We start from the raw sequence: 19,371 nt of genomic DNA on the forward strand, positions 1-19,371 counted from the left end.
ATTATGCTAAATTTTTAACGCTTTTTTTGTGTGTTATTCTGATTTGTTAAGCATGGTCTTTTAACAATTGTAATTATTATACACATTTCAACCACATTTTTACCGCTTTCTTAAACCACATTCTCATCGTGACCGTTTTGTTACGTTTTTAAAACCGGAAGTAAGCCGTCATCATACGTGCTGTCAGTCAGCTGTTCATTAACATACTGCCGTATGATGTTAGTTTGCGTTGTGTTGATTTCACGCGCAGGATCTATGTGTGTAGTTACACAACGGATTAAAATACGTCGGGATGCTTGTTTGCGCTGTTAGGAAAGACTCACATGTGTGTTACACAAACAGGAAGAGTGCAGGACTGCAGTGCACAGACACATCACATGCTTTCTGAAAACCACAATACAAAACAGTTCGTGGAGACTTGCTTTTAATTTCGGATGTTAAATTCGGGTCCTTGTTTCAGATCAGGAATGGCACGGTGTGTACTGGATGTCATGGTGTAACTACGTGAAATCGGCAAGTATTTTTTAAATAAAGTTTGAAACTGTTAAAGATTAAACCATTAATAAAAATATATCTTTATATAGTTTTTAAAACTTTACCTTGATGCATTACTATAGAATACATGTTTTTTATTTTTACATTTTTATATGATGTGTATTTGTTGTATGTGTCCGTGATATGAAATTATTCGTATTATTTTATTTCACATGTACTGTATAGGGTAGTTCTCACATTGATGTCTTGCTGTCTGTGTCTGCTCATGTCAAGGTGAGAGGTGAGACGTGATAAACCCTCAGCAATCTTCTGACCTAAATCAACTGAAACGGTCAATGTATTGAAACTATTTGATCTCTGTGCAATTTTCAGACGTGTCAGTTGTCTATTTGTCTAAGAATGACAACCTCACAGATTCTTACCAGATCATTGGTAAGAAGCAATCCGATTCAAGCAGGTTTATCAAGTTGGTGAACCATCCCGCTTATGTTACGTAGTTACAAGTTTTCTCGGATCTTTAGGATCTTTTCAGGAAATGATTGACATCTACATTAACTTTTTTATTATTGAAATTAACATATAATACACGAATGACGAATAAAGCAAAAATAATTATAATAATAAAAAATGAAATGGCAATGGGGAAAATATCAAAGAAACAAACTACATGAACTCTTCATTGAAACTTATTGCTTTTGGAAATTTGATGTATGCATTTCATCTAGCTTTGGAAACACAAATGCATGCTGCATATCTGATTCTAATGTTTACCGTTACATCACCTCCAAACTAAGATAGTCAGCAATAGAAAATGGTGTAACAAATATAAAATTCTTAACATTTGTTAGCACTTTGATGACAGAATGTTCACAACAAGTTTCTTTCCTTTGCTTTATTATTTAATGTCTGTTGTTCCACGTACACCCTTCACATTCTTTTCAGGGGATTGACCTACATTTCCCACAAAGGCAGCTTTATGCGTTACTTTACAGCTAATATAGTTCTTACTATTAAGTTATTACTTAATTAAGTTATTACTACATGAATTTTTTTCATGTTTAGATGGTTCTGTTTCTCAAACAATATGATGTTTTGCTTTGTTTGAGATTATTCATAATGTCAAGAATTAGTTATGCTACAGTGACCTTTTATGTAACAAGGATTTAATTGTTTGTTCGGAATTCGGATATTTCATATAGATGTCATTGCAAGGATATTCATGGATGTCAAAGGGACATCGTGTGCTCTTTTATGCTTGAGGTCATTTTTCTACGATTAAAACACAAACATCACAAGATGCATGGTAGTTTCACGGAATTTATCTTTCTGCTTCTGTACCACCACGAAGGAAATAAAACATATTTCCCAAAGCGTTAAATGTAGAGACCCCAGAAAAATCTAAATTTGAGATATGTGGCTTTTAGGTTTCAGTTCTTAAGATGGACAGAAATCATATTTAACAGATATGCACAATTAAAATGTCTTTTTCTTTTGGGAAAATGAAACAAAAATATTGATGACTCATCACGCACCACACAGATTTTCTACCAATTAAATGCCCTCTAGAATGTAAATATCCCTCAGACTAAAAATAGTTTGATAATAATTGTGACATACATATGCAAATAAACTTTCATTTATCTTGTTTACCATTTCTATATATTCTGTGTACGTGGTTGTTTTTTATTTATTTAAATATTGTGTATTTTGTTCACAAAGTCATGGAGGAGCTGGACCCGGAGGAGCTTTTCCTCAGGGATGCCAGAAACGGGAACCTAGAGGGTATCCAAAGGCTTTTGATGTCCAAGATTAAAGAAGAGGCCAAAATTGACATCAACTGCAAAGGTAAGACACATCATAGTTTGTGTTTCAATTGACTTCTCATGTGTTTCTACATGAGGACATGAGAGTTTCTCATAGCCGTTGTATCGTATTGTTTTAGGCAAGAGCAAATCTAACCACGGCTGGACGCCTCTTCATCTCGCCTGTTATTTTGGACACAGAGATGTGGTCGAGGTGTTATTGAAGGTACAAAGGTGTTCCTGTAGCTCAGCTGGTACTTTTAAGTGCCTGTTAAATCTATACGTGTAATGTTAATCTTGGGTTTTCTTCACCACATGTTTGGTTTTATCGTCACTAACTATAGAGATCAGTGTCTTTTCACACCATATGTATATTTAAAGGCACACTTTGCAGTTGTGGGTCAAATTCTTGCTCCTTTATTTTTCTCATAGACCGGAGCAGATGCCAATTTGCCAAATAACGTTGGAGACACGCCCCTCCATAAAGCAGCATTCACAGGGAGAAAGGTATTATGTGCTACAAGACACATGCAGCATATTGATGAGTCATCATACACTACGCAGAGATTCGTCCAATCAAATGCTTTCCCTGAATAATGATTGAATTCTAGCTGCTGATGTTGTTTGTGTTGTGTAGGAAGTTGTGATGCTGCTTCTTCAGTACGACGCTTGTGCTTCTGTCATCAATGGCAACGCTGAGATCCCGAAAGACGTCACAGAGAGCGCTGAGATCAAAAGCATGCTGGAGGGTAAGCATTTAAATCCGACTCATGTTGGACTATTTACGTTATTTCTTTGAACCTTGGGTTTTTACAGGCGAATGTTTTTGTTGTGAGTGTACTTTAAATATATCTGATGAATCCTTTTTACTTTCTAGCTGCGGAAAGAACAGAGGAAAGGAAACTGGAGGAGCAGTTGTTAGAAGCTGCTCGGGAAGGAGCATTAGCTACCCTCACCAGACTGGTAACCATCTCAAAAACTACTTGAAGTGGTAGTTTACTCAAAAAAATTTATAATTCTGTCATCATTTATTTACCCTCTTGTCATTTCAAACCTGTATGACTTTCTTTCTTCCGTGGAACACAAAAGAAGATATTTTGAAGAATGTCGTTAACTGGCCCCCATTCACTTGCATTGGTTTTGTGTCCATACAATAGAAGTCAATGGGGGCCAGTGCTGTTCGGTTACCAACTTTCTTCAAAATATCTTCTTTTGTTTCTTGTGGAAGTAAGAAAGTCATAAAGGTTTGAAATGACATGAGGGTGAGTAAATGATGACAAGAGTTTTCATTTTTGGGTGAACTGTCCCTTTAACAGCCTAAAGACTTTTAAAGTTTTCAATTTTTTAAAATAAAATATACTTATCTGGAGGCTAGAAATATAAGAACATTTTTACAATTGTACACCACTTTTTGTTTTACTTTGTCAGTGGCCAGTGCTTACCTGATGTAATATGTAAATCCCCTTGTGAAAGTCTTGCATTCCTGGACGTTGAGCAAATATTGCATTTATTGCATTGCATTTAAGTTTCGTATTAATACTTGAAATTTCTCAGAAACATTCTGAATGTTAAAAACAAACAAGGCACTTCCAAAAAACACACTCTTTCTCTCTGATTAGCATTAGCATGTTGTTGTTCTGTGAAGTCCAATCGAACAAACACAAACAAAAAAGATATTTTGAGAAATGTCTCAGTGGTTTTGTGTCCATACAGTGTGGGCCAGCGTTGTTTGGTTACCAACATTCTTCAAAATATCTTCTTTTGTGTTCTGCAGAACAAATAAAGTAATGTTTTGAATGGCATATTATTGGATGAACTGTTTTTTTTAAGTCTGACCTTGTAATTCTCATGGCCTGTGCAGTTAAACATGAAGAAACCGCCTAACATAAACTGCACAGACCTGCTGGGAAACACACCGCTGCACTGTGCCGCCTACAGGGGTCAGAAACAATGTGCCATCAAACTTCTACAGCACTGTGCTGACCCGTACATCAAGAACAAAAACGGTAATCAGAGCCGAATTTAACCATCATTTTGATCAGCCTTTAATCAGTTTTGTTATTTTTTGGTTTTAATTTTTTTTACTGCTATATTCCCAATTTTATCATTCAAGATTATATAATGTAGCATGTAAAACTGATGCAATGTTTTCAGATCAGACTGTTTTTGACCTGGCTAGCGATGCAGAAATTCAGCAGATCATTACGGGCAACGTTATGAAAGTACGTTCGTTGTTATAACGCAATCCTGCCATAACATCCTGTCACATGTCAAATAACATTTCAGAAATACCATTAAAGGGATATTTCACCTTCAAAATGACAATTCTGTCATCATTTACTCACCCTGTTTTAAACCTGTGTGATTTTCTATCTTCTGCTAAACACAAAAGAGGATAATTTGAAAATTGTTGGTAACCAGAAACCATTGGTCCCTATTGACTTCTATTGCATGGGCACAAAACCAATACAAGTCAATGGGGACCAATGGTTTTCTGTTTCCAACATTTTTTTTAAATATCTTCTTTTGTGTTCTGCAGAAGAAAGAAAGCCATACAGGTTTGAAATGACAAGAGGGCATGTAAATAATGACAGAATTTTATTTTGAAGGCGAACGATTCCTTTAAGGCATTAACATGACAAATGTGGACGTGTTACATCTATTTACTATGTTGTATGATTTTTTTGTAAATTGGACTTCAATACTTATTCTGCAGGGCATAACACGACACGTTGAAACATTTGAAGGAACACTTTGGAAGGTACAAATGACTTTTCTCAAAGAAATCTTAAATGGGTGCAGAGTAGAAGATAATGAATGTTTAGAGTTTATGTAAATTATATTTGATGATGTCCAAAAACAAATGTCAAATAATTTCAGAATATAAATAAAATTGAAATAAAGTTTTATTTTGTCAATGTAAAGTCTAATTGTGGCCGTTTCAGAGCTCGAGATTCTTCGGATGGCGCTCGTATTGGGTGGTTCTTGAAGATGGAGTTATGTCGTGGTACCCCAAACAGTGGGTACCCAACTCTTAATTGTTCCCTTTAAGTCATTTTCACCACATAAATTTAGTCCAAAATGACTTTGTTTGACAGAAATATGACATTTACAACATTGTTGTAAATATTTGTTTTATATGTTCTTGTTACCCAAGGTCAGACGCGGATTCAAAAACACAAAGGCAAGGTTGCAAACCCTTAACCCAGGCTCAATTCATGGTGAGATTCACGTGATGTCAGATTAGATGCTGGATCATGTTTCGAGATAAGAATTGTTAACAGGACCTGTCAAACTCCTTTTCTGTCCAACTTTCAGATTAAGGCGAAAGATAACTGCTATTTCACAGTCAAGTGCTTCGACGACAGCCTTCACCATTTCAAAGTTTCCCGAAAGGGCGACCCAGAAGCCACAAGAAAAGTCAGCTTCCTTCTCGCACGTTGTTTCTGTCTTTTGTTTGCAACCCATTTTGTTCCAAAATTCGTGCACATGCTCACCCATGTAATAAACATATACATATATAAACATACATAAATAACACTACTTGTTGAATATATGAAGTAAAATATAAAGGTCTAGTGTGTAATTTTTTGGAGGATCTATTGACAGAAATGCAATATAATATACATAACTATGTCTTCAGAGGTGTATAAAGACCTTACATAATGAAGCGTTTTGGTTTTATTATCTTAGAATGATCTGTTTCTATCTACATACACTACGGGTCCCCTTACATGGAATTCACCATGTTGTTTCTACAGTAGCCCTAAACGGACAAACTGCTCTACAGAGTGCGTTTCGTAAATACGTTACGACAAAACATGACGACATCTTAGTCCTGTGTCGGCCACCGTAGTGCTTCGAAAGGGAGGGGTGGAGTGAGCCATTGGTTGCAATTCGCAAGCTCACCACTAGATGCTGTAAATGTCATACACTGGACCTTTAAATCTGCAATCGTAACATTTCCCTCCATGTCTGCATTAATTTTTAACACATTAAATTATGTTTTGTGGATCTTTTTCAGAAATGGCTGGAGGCCATTGAGGAACATTCAGCCTTCAGCACACATTACTGCTCTCAGGATCCAGACAGTGAGGAAGAGGAGGATCGTGGCGTGCCTTTGGGCGATCTTTCCGAATCGCTTCAGGTGAGAGGTCACTGCGTTTCTCTTTACGGCATATCTGTATTTTAAAGATCACATCAGCTGATTAAACGCATGTGACCGCTCTTTCCTTCTCGTGTGTGAGAATAAGCGGCTGTTTATCTGAAACCATCATCATGTGACAACACTATCTATCCTGGCCGTGGTTTATTTGTGTTATAATAGTGCTTTTATATTTCTGCAGTGTAAGGAAAAGGACTTCCTGTTTTCTTTTTATCCACAGGAAGTGGTTTCATTGACTAACCCTTACTCTTAACAGTCATAACCTTTCACTGCCTTGGTTTCTCTTTTTTTCTGTGTTCCTCTTTGTCACAGCGAGCCGAGTCCTGTCATCAAAAGCTAGAGATGGAGGTGTTGACCCTTCTGTCTATGGTTAAGGAGGACGGACTCGCAGAACGTGAGGCCTTTAAATTTCAATTAGTCAAACTAGTGAATCTGATTGGCTGAATCACTTTATATGTAAAAGTTACATGCGTTTTTGCTGCAGGGTTTCCTTCTGCAATTGCTCAAAAGCTTAAAGAACTGTGTGAAGCCTCCAGTGAAACCTGCTCCTCATTGCACCATTGCCTGGGACTTTTTTCCAAACAGGAAGGGGTATGTGAAACACCCTCATGTCTTTCCATCCAAACCTGTTTGACTCTTTCTTCTGCAGAACACAAAAGAAGATATTTTGAAGAACGTTGGTAAGCAAACAACATCGGCCCCCATTGACTTCCATTGTATGGACACAAAACCACGGAGACGTTTCTCGAATTATCTTCTTTTGTGTTCCACAGAAGAAAGAGTCCTATACACGACATGATGGTGAATAAATGATGACAAATTGTACTTTAAACAAAAGCATCTTCCAATGCATGAGTGTAATGTAAACATCCGTCCAGGCGCGCAGTTTAAAACTGGAACATGAGGTAGAAAAGAATAAAATCCTGTCGGAGGCTCTACAGACGTTGGCTACAGAACATCACGGGTTGGAGCAGTCGCTGGTCAACGGATCGTCTCCCCGCAACGCCCTCAGCGAAGACGAGTTTTACGACGCTCTGTCTGGTCAGTCGCATTTAATGCTTGTGTATTTATCGCCATCTCTGTTTGAAACATAAAATTGCTCAAATTAATATCCTTTTTACGTGAGTTGAAGTCAAATTGGCACTTTCTGCAAAATCGTACCCAATCTCAAATGTAGGAAATAAAAATGTAATAACTTTTTTTAACGAATAAGCAAAAAGTTACAGATTGTATCTTAAACACATTCATAACACATGAGAGCTTGCGATGGATTTGCTGGTCATAGTAACAAGTAAATCTTCACAATGTGTTTTATAAAAGTGAGACACCTTATTCTGCGATGCGTCCAGTCACTTCCGACTATGTGCCTTCATTAAACGCCACCTGATCCCCGGCTCAGATTTCCTCCAGGAGCTTGTTGCCGTCGGATGCTCATTGTCCCCGAATCATGTCTGTTTGTGTTTGGTCTCCGCAGATTCAGACTCGGAGCCTGTGGTGAGCGGATTTGAAACGGCTGGCCACTCGTACGAAGACGAGGAAGACGTGAAGCATTTCTGCACCGTCCGGAGTCATCTCGACGGCAGGATGTCCCGGGAAGATTGCCACGGTGAGGAGGATGACGAAGGGTCCCGGGTTAATGGAATGAGGAAACGCAGGTGGGCATACTTTATAATTGTGTGATTGTAGTTTTAAGAAAGAGTAAACAAATGAAACAACTTTGTCGAATTAACAAGTTCATGTTGACTTGTGTTTTGTTATGAATTCTTCGTATAAGTGTTAGCAAAATATTTTTAAAGGTAAAGTTGGATAAGATAAATATAGTATAAACAAGTGTATAAAAATAAACAAAGTTTATAATAAATATTTCATGCAACTTTTTTTACAAAACTTGAAATATTTTTTGCTATTTGTCCATTTTTTTACATCTCTCATCTTGTGTTTTGTTTTTGTTGGTAAATAATTTAGCGAGCCGAGGCCAGAAGAGGCGTACATAATGAAAGTGTAAAAGATTGATGAGGTAGCCGAGTTTAACGCTGTAATTTGAACTTTTAAGGCTCGGCACATTGACTGACGGCTGATGACGGAGAGTTGACAGACTTTGCGTCAAATGCCAAAGATTTTTCCAAATTAAATGCTTTGTGTACATTATTTCGTAATATTGTACTAAGAAAAAAACTAGGTAAAAAAGTACTTAAACTATTTTGATTAAAATTTGCATTGCTTTTTATTTTATTTTTAGTAAACAATTTTGTATAATATTTGTTCATAATATTTGGTCTCTAATTCTCGTACCACTAACAAACAAGTTTTAACATGCGTCACAATTCTTGGATCATTTTGTTTACATGTAGCATGTGTAATATAAAAAAACAGGTTTCAGTGTCTGAAATTGATCGGACGTCGGCCCTGGTTTGCTGAATAAGGCATAAAGCTTCCGTTACCCGACTGATCACACCAGTCTAGACATGTTGCATTTCTGTGTCCACATTACCAGTTACCATGGATACAGCTGTCCAGTTTTTCTTTCTTGAAATGACATGCGTCAGCTCATATGATATTAAGTTTTGCTGCTATTCGTGCGCAGGACAAGTTTACCGGCACCCATGTTCTCTAGAAATGACTTCAGTATTTGGAGCATTCTGAGGAAATGCATTGGGATGGTGAGATACTTTATTCATTTTGTAAACATTTACTTCAAAATATATTTTAAAAGTTCACTTATTCTATCTCTTATTCTATTTCAGGAGCTGTCTAAGATCACCATGCCTGTCATTTTTAATGAGCCGCTGAGCTTTCTGCAAAGGCTTGCAGAATACATGGAGCACACGTATCTCATCCACCAGGCCAATGTATCAGACGATTCTATTGAAAGAATGAAGGTACGTTTAAAAGGATAGTGCACCCAAAAATACAAATTCTGTCGTTATTTATTCACCCTCTTTTTTTTCTGCGGAACACAAATTAAGATACTTTGAGAAATGTCCGTGTGGTTTTGTGTCCATACAATGGAAGTCAATGGGGGTCAATGTTGTTTCGTTTCCAACAATCGTCAAAATATCTTCTTTTGTGTTCTACATGTTTTTGTGTTCAGTGTGTGGCAGCGTTTGCCGTCTCGGCCGTGGCGTCTCAGTGGGATCGGACGGGAAAACCCTTCAACCCTCTTCTAGGAGAAACATACGAGTTAGTCAGGTAAAAACATTCCCTCTCCATCCACTCAACTACAATGAAATGCAAACATAAAATCTTGAGGTCATGCCCTTTCTCAACCCGCAGGGATGATCTCGGTTTCCGGTTGATTTCGGAACAGGTGAGTCACCATCCGCCTATCAGCGCCTTCCACGCCGAGGGTTTGCAGAAGGACTTCGTGTTCCATGGTTCCATCTACCCTAAATTAAAGTTCTGGGGCAAGAGCGTGGAGGCGGAGCCAAGGGGCATCATCACTCTAGAACTTCCAAAGTAAGCACTGATTGGTGGAATATTTTCACAATGTCATGGTAAACGTGTCTGAGTAACAGAAACTCATTACAGGCATAATGAGGCGTACACATGGATGAACCCCACGTGTTGTGTCCACAACATCATCGTGGGACAGCTGTGGATCGAACAGTATGGGAATGTGGAGGTTATTAACCACAGGTACAGTTTTATTCGCCCTCATGGGGTTCAAAATCTGTACGTGACTCTTTCTTCTGTGAAACACATAAGAAGATATTTTGAGAAATGTCTCAGTGGTTTTGTGTTCACACAATGGAAGTCAATGGGGTTCAATGTTGTTTGGTTACCAACATTCTTCAAAAATCTTCTTTTGTGTTCTGCAGAAGATAGAAACTCATACAGGTGAATAAGGGGCGATTCACATTTCGCGTCTTTTGCGCGTGCAAGTTCGTTATTTTAAATGTAGACACGCGGCAGACGCACGCATATTTTTCTAGGCGTGTCGGTGCGCATCGAGATGGAAATTGAAGTGTGTATCGCGGCCCTTAATGATGGAAGAATTGTTATTTTGGGGTGAACTATCCCTTTAAAGGGTAGACCATGAGTGAAGACTTAAGCTCTATTTATTAATCTTATCAAACAGGACCGGCGAAAAATGTTGCCTGAATTTCAAACCTTGTGGTCTTTTTGGGAAAGAATTACACAAGGTTGAAGGCTACATCCTGGACAAGAGGTAAGTGTTTTTTTTGTGTATAACTTCCAGGGTAAATGTTCATAATTTTTTTACTTGTCACAGATGTCACATCACTGGTTTAGTCGTTTTGTTTGTTCCACGCAGCAAAAAGAAAGTTAACTTGCTTTACGGGAAATGGACGGAGTGCATGTACATAGTCGACCCGGCTACATTCGAAACTCACCGAAAGAACAATAAAAAACCGTCAGAGGAGAAAAAAAGCAGTAAACAGGTATTTTGTACATTATGTCATTTCAAACCTTTATGACTTTCTTTCTTCTGCAGAACACAAAAGAAGGTATTTTGAAGAGCGTTGGTAACCAAACAACATTGACCCCCATTGACTTCCATAATATGGACACAAAACCACTGAAACATTTCTCAAAATATCTCCTCTTGTGTTCCACAGAAAAAAAGAGTCATGAACGACATGATGGTGAATAAATGATGACTGAATTGTTATTTTTGGGTGAACTATCCCTTTAAATCCTTGGAATCTGATTTAATCCATTTATCAGAATGGTGTAATGATGATTATTCTTTGTAGGCATCTGTTGCAGACTCTGAAGAAACACTTCAACCAGGCGGAGATTCGCTGGAGGTGATTCCAGGCAGTCAGTTGCTGTGGAGAATAGCACCACGACCTGCCAACTCCACCCAGGTTAGTTCTAGAAAGCTAAAAACACATCAACCAATGGCCGTTTAGTCTCAAGGTCTTATTATGGGTTTGTTTGCACATGTCAAAGATGTACAACTTCACAACATTCGCAATGCAACTCAACGAACTGGACAAAGAGATAGAAGACGAGATTCCTAAAACGGACAGCAGATTGAGACCCGACATAAGAGCAATGGAGAACGGAAATATTGGTATGTGTGCGTGAGCGCGTTTATGTGATTTTCTTATTATTTTAGTGCTATTACAGGTTGAATGTGTAGGAAAACTTGCTACATTTCTTTTCTTGTGATGTCAGATCTGGCGAGTGAGGAGAAGAAGAGGTTGGAGGAGAAGCAGAGAGCCGCTCGGAAGAGTCGATCAAAGTCAGATGAAGAGTGGAAGACGAGGTACAGAGGGATTTCAGTTGGCTACTGTTTTACTGTATTGTACACATTCATTACGCTTTTCACTCTTCTTACCAAGCATTTACCGTGGTAACTTCTTAAATACCATATTTACTGCAGTTATTGCTTTTTTGTGTATACTAATTTTAATGGCATAATTGACTGACTGCTAATCCTGGTTCATTTCTTTCTCCATCCACTTCTTTTGCATTTTGCCTGTCTGGGTGAGCAGAAACATCGCATCTGGCCCCAGGTTTGACACTTTGCTTTGTCCATTTATGTAACTGCCGCTGTTATTTTTTAATGTTTATGACTGTTGACTCTTCTTCTTCTGTAGAACCCAATGAAAAGATATTTTGAGAAATGTGTCAGTGGTTTTGCGTCCATACAATGGAAGTCAATGGGGGCCTGTGTTGTTTGCTTACTTCACAATATCTTCTTTTGTGTTCTGCAGCAGAAAGTCTGTTTGAAATTGTTTGTCAATTCTCCATTTGCCTTTGTTTGTGAATAGGAGCGTTGTTTTATTGTCCGCTCCGATGATGTATATTTAATGTGGAATAAGACGATGTAAACAGAGCTCTGTGGCCTTCTACTGCGTGGCGTAGGTTGTGATCGGGACGAAACTGTACACCCGGTTCAAGTGTTGCAGCCAAATGCTCAGCCGAATCCGTTGAACGAAATGAAGAGTTAATTTCCAAAATGAGATGAGTCTGTTTTAAATTTGTTTCAAAAATCATGTTTTTTTTTATTGTGCATTCCAATTCATATCAATCAAACTGCAGTTGGTTTGTTTTGATTTAAGCCATAATAACTAAACAAATACAGCTAACTAACACAATAAAACTTGATCACATAATAATGATTTAAAAAATCATGATTGTTTCTCATTTTGAAAACAAACTCTTCAAATATAGAGACCTTGTGAATGGGGGTCTAACAAATATTTTCTCATGGGTCTCTGTGTGAGAGACACCAAGCAAGCGACGCAACAAAACAAAAGCGGTTGTGTTGTAATTCCAAATTTACTGTCAATTATCAAAAATAATGCTTATGATACAAATGAACAACATTGTTGGATCACCTTTCTTTTCCAGCTGTTGAACAAATTACACAGCAAAGCTAGAATGATCACATTATCATTAACTATAACTTTACTACATATTCTCAAAGTCATGCTGGTTGATGAGAATGGGATTCTTGTTGTTTTGAACCTTTTCTGTGTTTGTAACAGGTGGTTTCATCAGGGTCCGAATCCACACAATGGCTCTCAGGACTGGCTGTTCTCCAACGGCTATTGGGACCGTGAACATTCCCATTTACCGGACATATACTGACCCACTGAACCCTGTAATGTATAGTCGAGACTATCCATAAACTACATTCACTTTAAAAAAATGCCCTGGGGTTGTTGGCCAGGTAAAAATGACAAGTGCATTTAAGTTTAAAGTTGAAAAAGACTTCTTATTTTACTCCTCCTGGGTATAGCTAAATTATTGTTTTTACGTTGATATATTTAATTACACCATGAAAAATGCATTTGCAAAATAATAAATCTTTTAGGATCCACATTTTAACTGGTTAAAACAGCTTTAATGTGCAATTTATAATCCTCCTAAAAAAGAGATTGTTATAGGAGTCAAGTACTGTCTGTTTCTTTTAACTTATATTTTACATTTTATTTTACAACATTCCCACTGTGTTAAGAGTAGAGTTGTGCAATGACTGTTACAGGTTTGTTTTGAATGCAAATTAACAGAGCAGATTCTGCACATTCATACATTTATGACGGAAGACAATTATTTTTTTTACTTTTATCTGTTCTCACTAATAGATTGACCTGTATGCTGTTCATTTATTTTATAATATAGCGATCTTACATTTGAGTTATGTTTTCGCTGTTTTTATTTGTTTAGAAAGTGAAGCGTGTTTGCTGAAATCATATCAAACAAATCTTATAATGTGAAACATTTTAGCAGCATGAACTGCGAACTTTAGAATCACAGCGGTACAGTTTTACGGTTTCAACCCCACGTGCATTTATTGTGTGTGTGTGTTGTGTTTATTTTGTAGAGATGCATAAATGCCTACAGATGTGTAAGAGAAAAATTCTGTACATAAAAGGCATTGTTATTGTGTGTATATCACATCTAAATAATAAAAACCTAAATAAAATGGATTTGATTTTTAACTTTGAAACGCAGAAATTAAGTAGATATTAAAAACTTTTTAAAGTGATAGTTTACTTAAAAATTAAAATTCATCCCCTCACGTCCTTTCAAACGTGTATGACTTTGCTTCTTCGGCAGAACACAAAAGATATTTTGAAGAATGTCGGTAACCAAACAACATTGGACCCCATTGACATCCATTGCATGAACACAAAACCACTGAGACATTTCTCAAAAGATCTCTTTTGGAACAATAGGTAAAAATGTGACTTAGTTTTCAACACCGCCAGAAATTTCTTGCTTGCACATTTTTATTGTTTATTTATTTGAGTCACTTTAAGCCATTAATGACCCAAGGTACCCCGTGTACCCTAAACCGGTACACGCAGGTATATTCAGAGTGACCCCAGTTACTCAGGATCCTCAGCTCCACTATGTTGAAAACTTGTGTAGACTCCTTTAAAAAACAATAATAAGTTATTACAGAGTATGAACACATTTTAAGACATTTTACAGTGTTAGTTGGTGTAAAGACAATTTTGTGACGTACAGGTATTTTAAAGGTCTGTATAGGATCTTCGTCCTGGTTGTATGTGAAGCTGCCCAACAGTTGTCCTCCATCACACTGGTTGAACAAACCCTGAAATCGTACCAAAATACCATAATTTTCATAAGTGTCCTTAAATTATAACACGATTATGAGTCATAAGAAATGTATCGTGATCTCACATAAACGACAAAGTCTTTGGGTGCGCTGTCTATCTCCCCGGTTGGCGACAGCGTCTTCGGAATGTGCTCGAGGGTAACGTGGGTGATCCTGATTGGATAGGACAGAGATATCTCCAGGAAACCCTTTGAGCCGCGGAACGCCCAGCACTTCCCAGGATGCACCTCCGGCTGCAAGAGCAAAACGCAATTATTCCCAAAAACTGAAGTTTAGATACCTAAATACTTGTGTGCAATGTCTCACCTGTATGACGGTTTGGGGGCTTTCCGAATAATACCACAGCGGTATACCGAACAAACTGAACTCTGAAGACTTTGACGGATACGTTTCAGAACAGCGGGTCGAGGTGACTCTACCACCTGAATATAAAACGCGCGTAAACAAACATACGAAACCAAACATTTAAGCAACGAACGTGAAATGATCGACAAACAACGTACCTGAGGATTCCAGAGCGTAGTCTGCCATCCCCGTGCCGTCAGACTTGTACAAACTCAAAGCGCTCTGAACGATGTCCGTCACATCCTATGTTACGTTCCAAAAAAGTCAAATCTTCACGCGGGAGCATCAAAAGCAGGGAACTCTGGGATTGCATGAGTTTGTTTGTTTATGTATATTTTCATCAACAACAACTTGTTTACTTTGGTGTTGAGGGGATTCTGCGCATCCAGTCGCTGCTTGAGGACGTCGGACGCTTCCCTGATGTTTGAAACGTCTGATCTCAGGTCAGAGGTCTGCTGCTGGTACTCAGATTCAAGGCTTAGAAGAAAAAAGCAGAACATTTATTGAACATTTTAAGCATGTAAAGGCCAAACAATTGAAAATGCATTCAATTATCAAGAATCATGAAAAGTATTGAACAAAACAAAAATGAAATGAAAACGACGCTCACTTCAGTTCTTGCATGGTCACGTCCTTTTGGAATATCTACAAGACAACAAACACACACGTAGATTATATGAATATATGGAGTAACTTAAACATCATCTTTTGTGTTTTGGGACGATCAGAAAGAAAATGTAAATAATGACAACATTAACGAACACTGTAGATAGTCCTTCTCACCTCAAACTTTAACTTCTGCTTTTCGTTCTCCAGTTTAAGCAACGTGATTTCTTTCTGTGACAGAACGAGAGGTTCAAACCCATGAATGTGACTTTTTATAAATAAGAGTAACAACTTGGAACTGTATTTCTCTCACCATAATGTTGGCCTCTCTTTCACGCATGGCAGTGATGTCGTTCCTCATCTTCGCCAGCATTTCATAAGATAAATGACTCTATAAAACAAGGAAAATCCAATACAACAACCTGCAAAGAAGTTTGCATTACTTTATGTAGGAATTCTCCTTACATTGTCTCTTGTAGGTGTGTTGGTATACGGTGGAAGAATTTCAGTACTGCGATGCCATGGCAATGGAGAGGCGAATGCAAGGAAGTACCAAAGACCTGGAAGAAAAGAGTTTCATAAAAGATTAAACGGATTATTAAAGAATAACATGCATCCGGATTCTGTGACTTTCATGGAGAAACCGAAAGCATCATGAAGACCCCACTCACCACCAAACAAGAACATGATGAGAAAAATCACGACAGCTTTCCTTACATCTTCACTGCATCGGTTGCAAAAAGAGAGAAATAGGTTGCAAATGTGTTTGTGTAACACAAAACTTAATTTTGCAGAAAATTCACCTTCATAAAAGGTTATACATCACAAAATAGAAACGCAGTTACCTGGTGAGCTGAAAATCATAAGATTGCTGCATTCTGGAGATGTTTTGGGTCAGTGTTTGCCAGGTCTTCTCCAACCACCCGCAGAACATGGCCAAAGCCAGATCTTTCCCAAAAACAAAACATCTTATAATAAAATGTCTTTCTTAAATGAAAAATGAAGTGTTATACTAGAGAGAGCAATATGAGACATTTATGAGATTAATACCTGGAGAGTCTAAAAAGGTGAATCTTGGATATTCCTGGTTATGGGTTGAGTCTGTAGGAAATGAAGAGTATTACATGTGTAACTTATATTTAGTTCATAAAATTCAAGAACACCGACACGCACACACCGTTGAATGTGGATGAGTGATGTTGTTCATCGGTTAAGGGTGGAAATCAGTAAGCGCTGCTTTGGCGAAAAGGCAAATCGGGGCAGCTCTCAGTCTTGATCAGTTCGTTCCTATTTTGGGCGGCTGCCTTGAAGTCAGAACTCATGTCTGGACCCAAAAACGAGAAAGGACCGATTAAACAATTTTGAAACGATTGTAACACAATTAGGGAGTAATATCACCAATACTAACCCATATCATATACACTATCATCAGAATAATCATTAATGTAGAGTGTCTGTAATTCATTGGCACAGTTGGGTGTCAATGTGGGGGTTGCACTACGACCTCTATGTGTCCAAGATTTCCTTCACATAAGAAAAGAAAAATGTATAAGACAAAGAAAAGATATTATGATTCGTGTATGCAGAAACCTATTAGAGGAGCACCTGGCTGGACTTTCTCTGTATGAGATTTTCCAATTGAATCCATCATGACCATCATCTGATGGAAGGTAGTATCCGCTTAACCTCAACCTGGAGCTTCGCCTTAACATCTCTGGAGGAAAAACTACACACACTAGATAGTAGTTAAACGAGAACAGCTACACATTAAAAACCAAACAAAACATGGACAAAACTATAACCTATATGCTGGGTTGTATCAACTCATTGTTGGGGCAAATATGGACATTTTCTAGGTTCATGTAAACCAACAGGTTGAATCAATTCAACATTTTTTAATGTGAGATTAAAATTATCATTAAAAAATTACCAGAAAAAAACGAACAGCAATTCATAAACGAGATATTACAGACAAATGACAAATATTAATATGCCGTTTATTGTTGCTTGTAATTGTAAAAAAAGTGAAATATTTTTATGTACATTTTTATGTATTTTTACGTACATTTTGTGTTACAATCAACGTAAACTGCACATTATACAAAATCTAAACATTGAATCGATTCAGATTTACCTGTGCTGATCTTTAATCAATTGGTTGATGTTTCAGTCTCTATCGTCTGCTCATCCAGTTTTTAGGAGGAAAGCGAATCAAAAACTCGACTTTAGAGAAAAGAGAGAACTGAATGCATCAGCAGCGTCTTCAAATAAATACAGTAACAGCATCCTGCATTTTTTAAATGCGATACTAACATTAACCCTATATCACACTTGCAAAAATAAGGAAATTGTTAAACATGTTTGCATGATTTACACCTGAATTAATTTGTCATTTACTTTTTATGATACTGAGGGGCGTGGCTATAACAAAGACGTAAAACAGAATTGGGGTTGCCAGTTGTGCAGTTTTGCCGCAGAAATGGGCTATTAACTTCTGTCACTGCTTGTTTTTCATTCCGCGGGTTAAAAGTGGAAGGATTTCGTTTATCTGCGGTCATTTTTAAGAGTCATTAATGAAAACAATCACTATTCAGTGATTTTAAAGAAGAAATTGTGTGTATTGTATAATAGGTTCTGTAAAATGTGCATTTTATGGTAAAATATTTATGAATATATTTATATATATAAAGATATATTTTAGGCATTTTTGTGTTTTAGTATTAGGTGTATGAGCTAGTTTTGTCACGCTTTCTTTCTTTATAAAAGAAAGGGCGTAGTGGAGAGAAATTATGTCCTTATGATAAAAGTTTTGAGAAATATTTCTGTTTAATTGTATGAAATCTTCATCTTTAGTAGTGTGCAGAGATTAATTCATAACCATGGATAGTGCATGTACCACTTTGCAAGAAGTAAACTGGTCCAGAAGGACTTCCGGTTTTAGTTTTTATTTATTGGTAGTGTTTTTTAATGTTATATATAATTACATCAAAAATAGTTGTTTAACTTTTTTTGGTTATTTTCAATTTATAATTTGTTTATAAATTATTGCATTCACGTGCTCTCGGAAATTCCACAATTCCCACTCAACCCGGAAGTGATTCATGAAACGGTGCTCTTTTAATGTTAACAGATATTTGTAATGTTTTAATGCTACTAAATCATAACATTGATGTTTTAATGTTACTAAAGTCTATAAATGTTAGGAAATTCAGACGTTACTTCCGCGTTTGTGGTGGGAAATTTCCCACTTCCGAGGTGTCTTGATGATGCCTTCACGTGCTCTAGGAAATTCACCAGTTCCTATTTCTGAAGTCATGATTCCGAGCTGGTTCTGTTCAGGTGCTTTGTTGTCAGAAAAAATGTAAGACGCAGATTCATATGCTTGCGTGTCTTCGGAAAATCATAACAGGTACATGTAATAGTTTTTGACCGTACATCCTGTATAATTTTACCGCACTATCTAGTCAGTTTGCTGACCATCTGGGATATTGGTGAAATATGCTAGAAGCTATTTTCGCAGTGTACTGTATATAAAACATACATTATATGCTTCAACTGATTATTCACATATGTAAATGTACTAATTTAACGACAATACAGCGAAGCTGTTACGGGAAAACTAATAAATCATGTCACAGCAGAACTCCTCCCACCCGCCATCTTTAAAGTTTAAGGCCCGCCCATCTCGGGAATTCGGATATCAAAATTATTTCACAACTCCCCAGTGGGAAGCGCGACATCAGAAGGCGCTCATGTGCGACTTTTATCTCGGAAACTCATATATCCGATCATTCAGAGAGCACGTGAAGGCAGCATGAAAGTATCATAGGTTGTTAACATTAAAATGACTTCTAGTTGATGATAAAAATAACATTAAACAATCACAACTCAATAAT

At 37.3% G+C, this 19,371-nt stretch overlaps 2 protein-coding genes across 4 annotated transcripts; one reads left to right on the forward strand and one right to left on the reverse strand.

The window, feature by feature from the left end:
* Nucleotides 1-166: 166 nt before the first annotated feature.
* Nucleotides 167-13,890, forward strand: osbpl1a (oxysterol binding protein-like 1A). Of its 3 annotated transcripts, none has more exons than XM_057325968.1 (30): nt 167-513; nt 721-775; nt 2,215-2,340; nt 2,438-2,523; nt 2,730-2,804; nt 2,935-3,046; nt 3,175-3,260; nt 4,159-4,303; nt 4,452-4,519; nt 5,014-5,058; nt 5,243-5,316; nt 5,455-5,518; nt 5,616-5,717; nt 6,322-6,444; nt 6,775-6,856; nt 6,947-7,053; nt 7,341-7,503; nt 7,937-8,117; nt 9,047-9,122; nt 9,207-9,341; nt 9,554-9,651; nt 9,736-9,918; nt 9,991-10,098; nt 10,541-10,630; nt 10,736-10,862; nt 11,178-11,291; nt 11,377-11,500; nt 11,605-11,695; nt 11,925-11,945; nt 12,924-13,890. In XM_057325968.1, the coding sequence occupies exons 1-30, from the start codon at nt 487-489 to the stop codon at nt 13,024-13,026; spliced, it is 2,991 nt and encodes a 996-aa protein (XP_057181951.1). In that variant the 5' UTR covers nt 167-486; the 3' UTR covers nt 13,027-13,890. The 3 variants fall into 3 exon arrangements, with proteins under 3 accessions (XP_057181951.1, XP_057181953.1, XP_057181952.1); XM_057325970.1 differs by having other exon boundaries at nt 721-768; XM_057325969.1 differs by lacking the exon at nt 721-775.
* A 197-nt stretch (nt 13,891-14,087) lies between these two features.
* On the reverse strand, nt 14,088-17,378 carry LOC130548924 (SUN domain-containing protein 1-like). Its single transcript, XM_057325994.1, has 13 exons — nt 16,526-17,378; nt 16,321-16,423; nt 16,147-16,199; nt 15,941-16,035; nt 15,789-15,866; nt 15,653-15,706; nt 15,480-15,514; nt 15,229-15,346; nt 15,028-15,112; nt 14,831-14,946; nt 14,590-14,757; nt 14,411-14,500; nt 14,088-14,317 (listed from the first exon to the last, which is right to left on the reverse strand). Exons 2-13 carry the CDS (start codon nt 16,407-16,409, stop codon nt 14,192-14,194), a joined length of 1,107 nt encoding a protein of 368 aa, XP_057181977.1. The 5' UTR covers nt 16,410-16,423; nt 16,526-17,378; the 3' UTR covers nt 14,088-14,191.
* Between the last annotated feature and the right edge of the window lie 1,993 nt (nt 17,379-19,371).

This window comes from Triplophysa rosa, linkage group LG25, assembly GCF_024868665.1.
Source record: "Triplophysa rosa linkage group LG25, Trosa_1v2, whole genome shotgun sequence".
NCBI lineage: Eukaryota > Metazoa > Chordata > Actinopteri > Cypriniformes > Nemacheilidae > Triplophysa > Triplophysa rosa.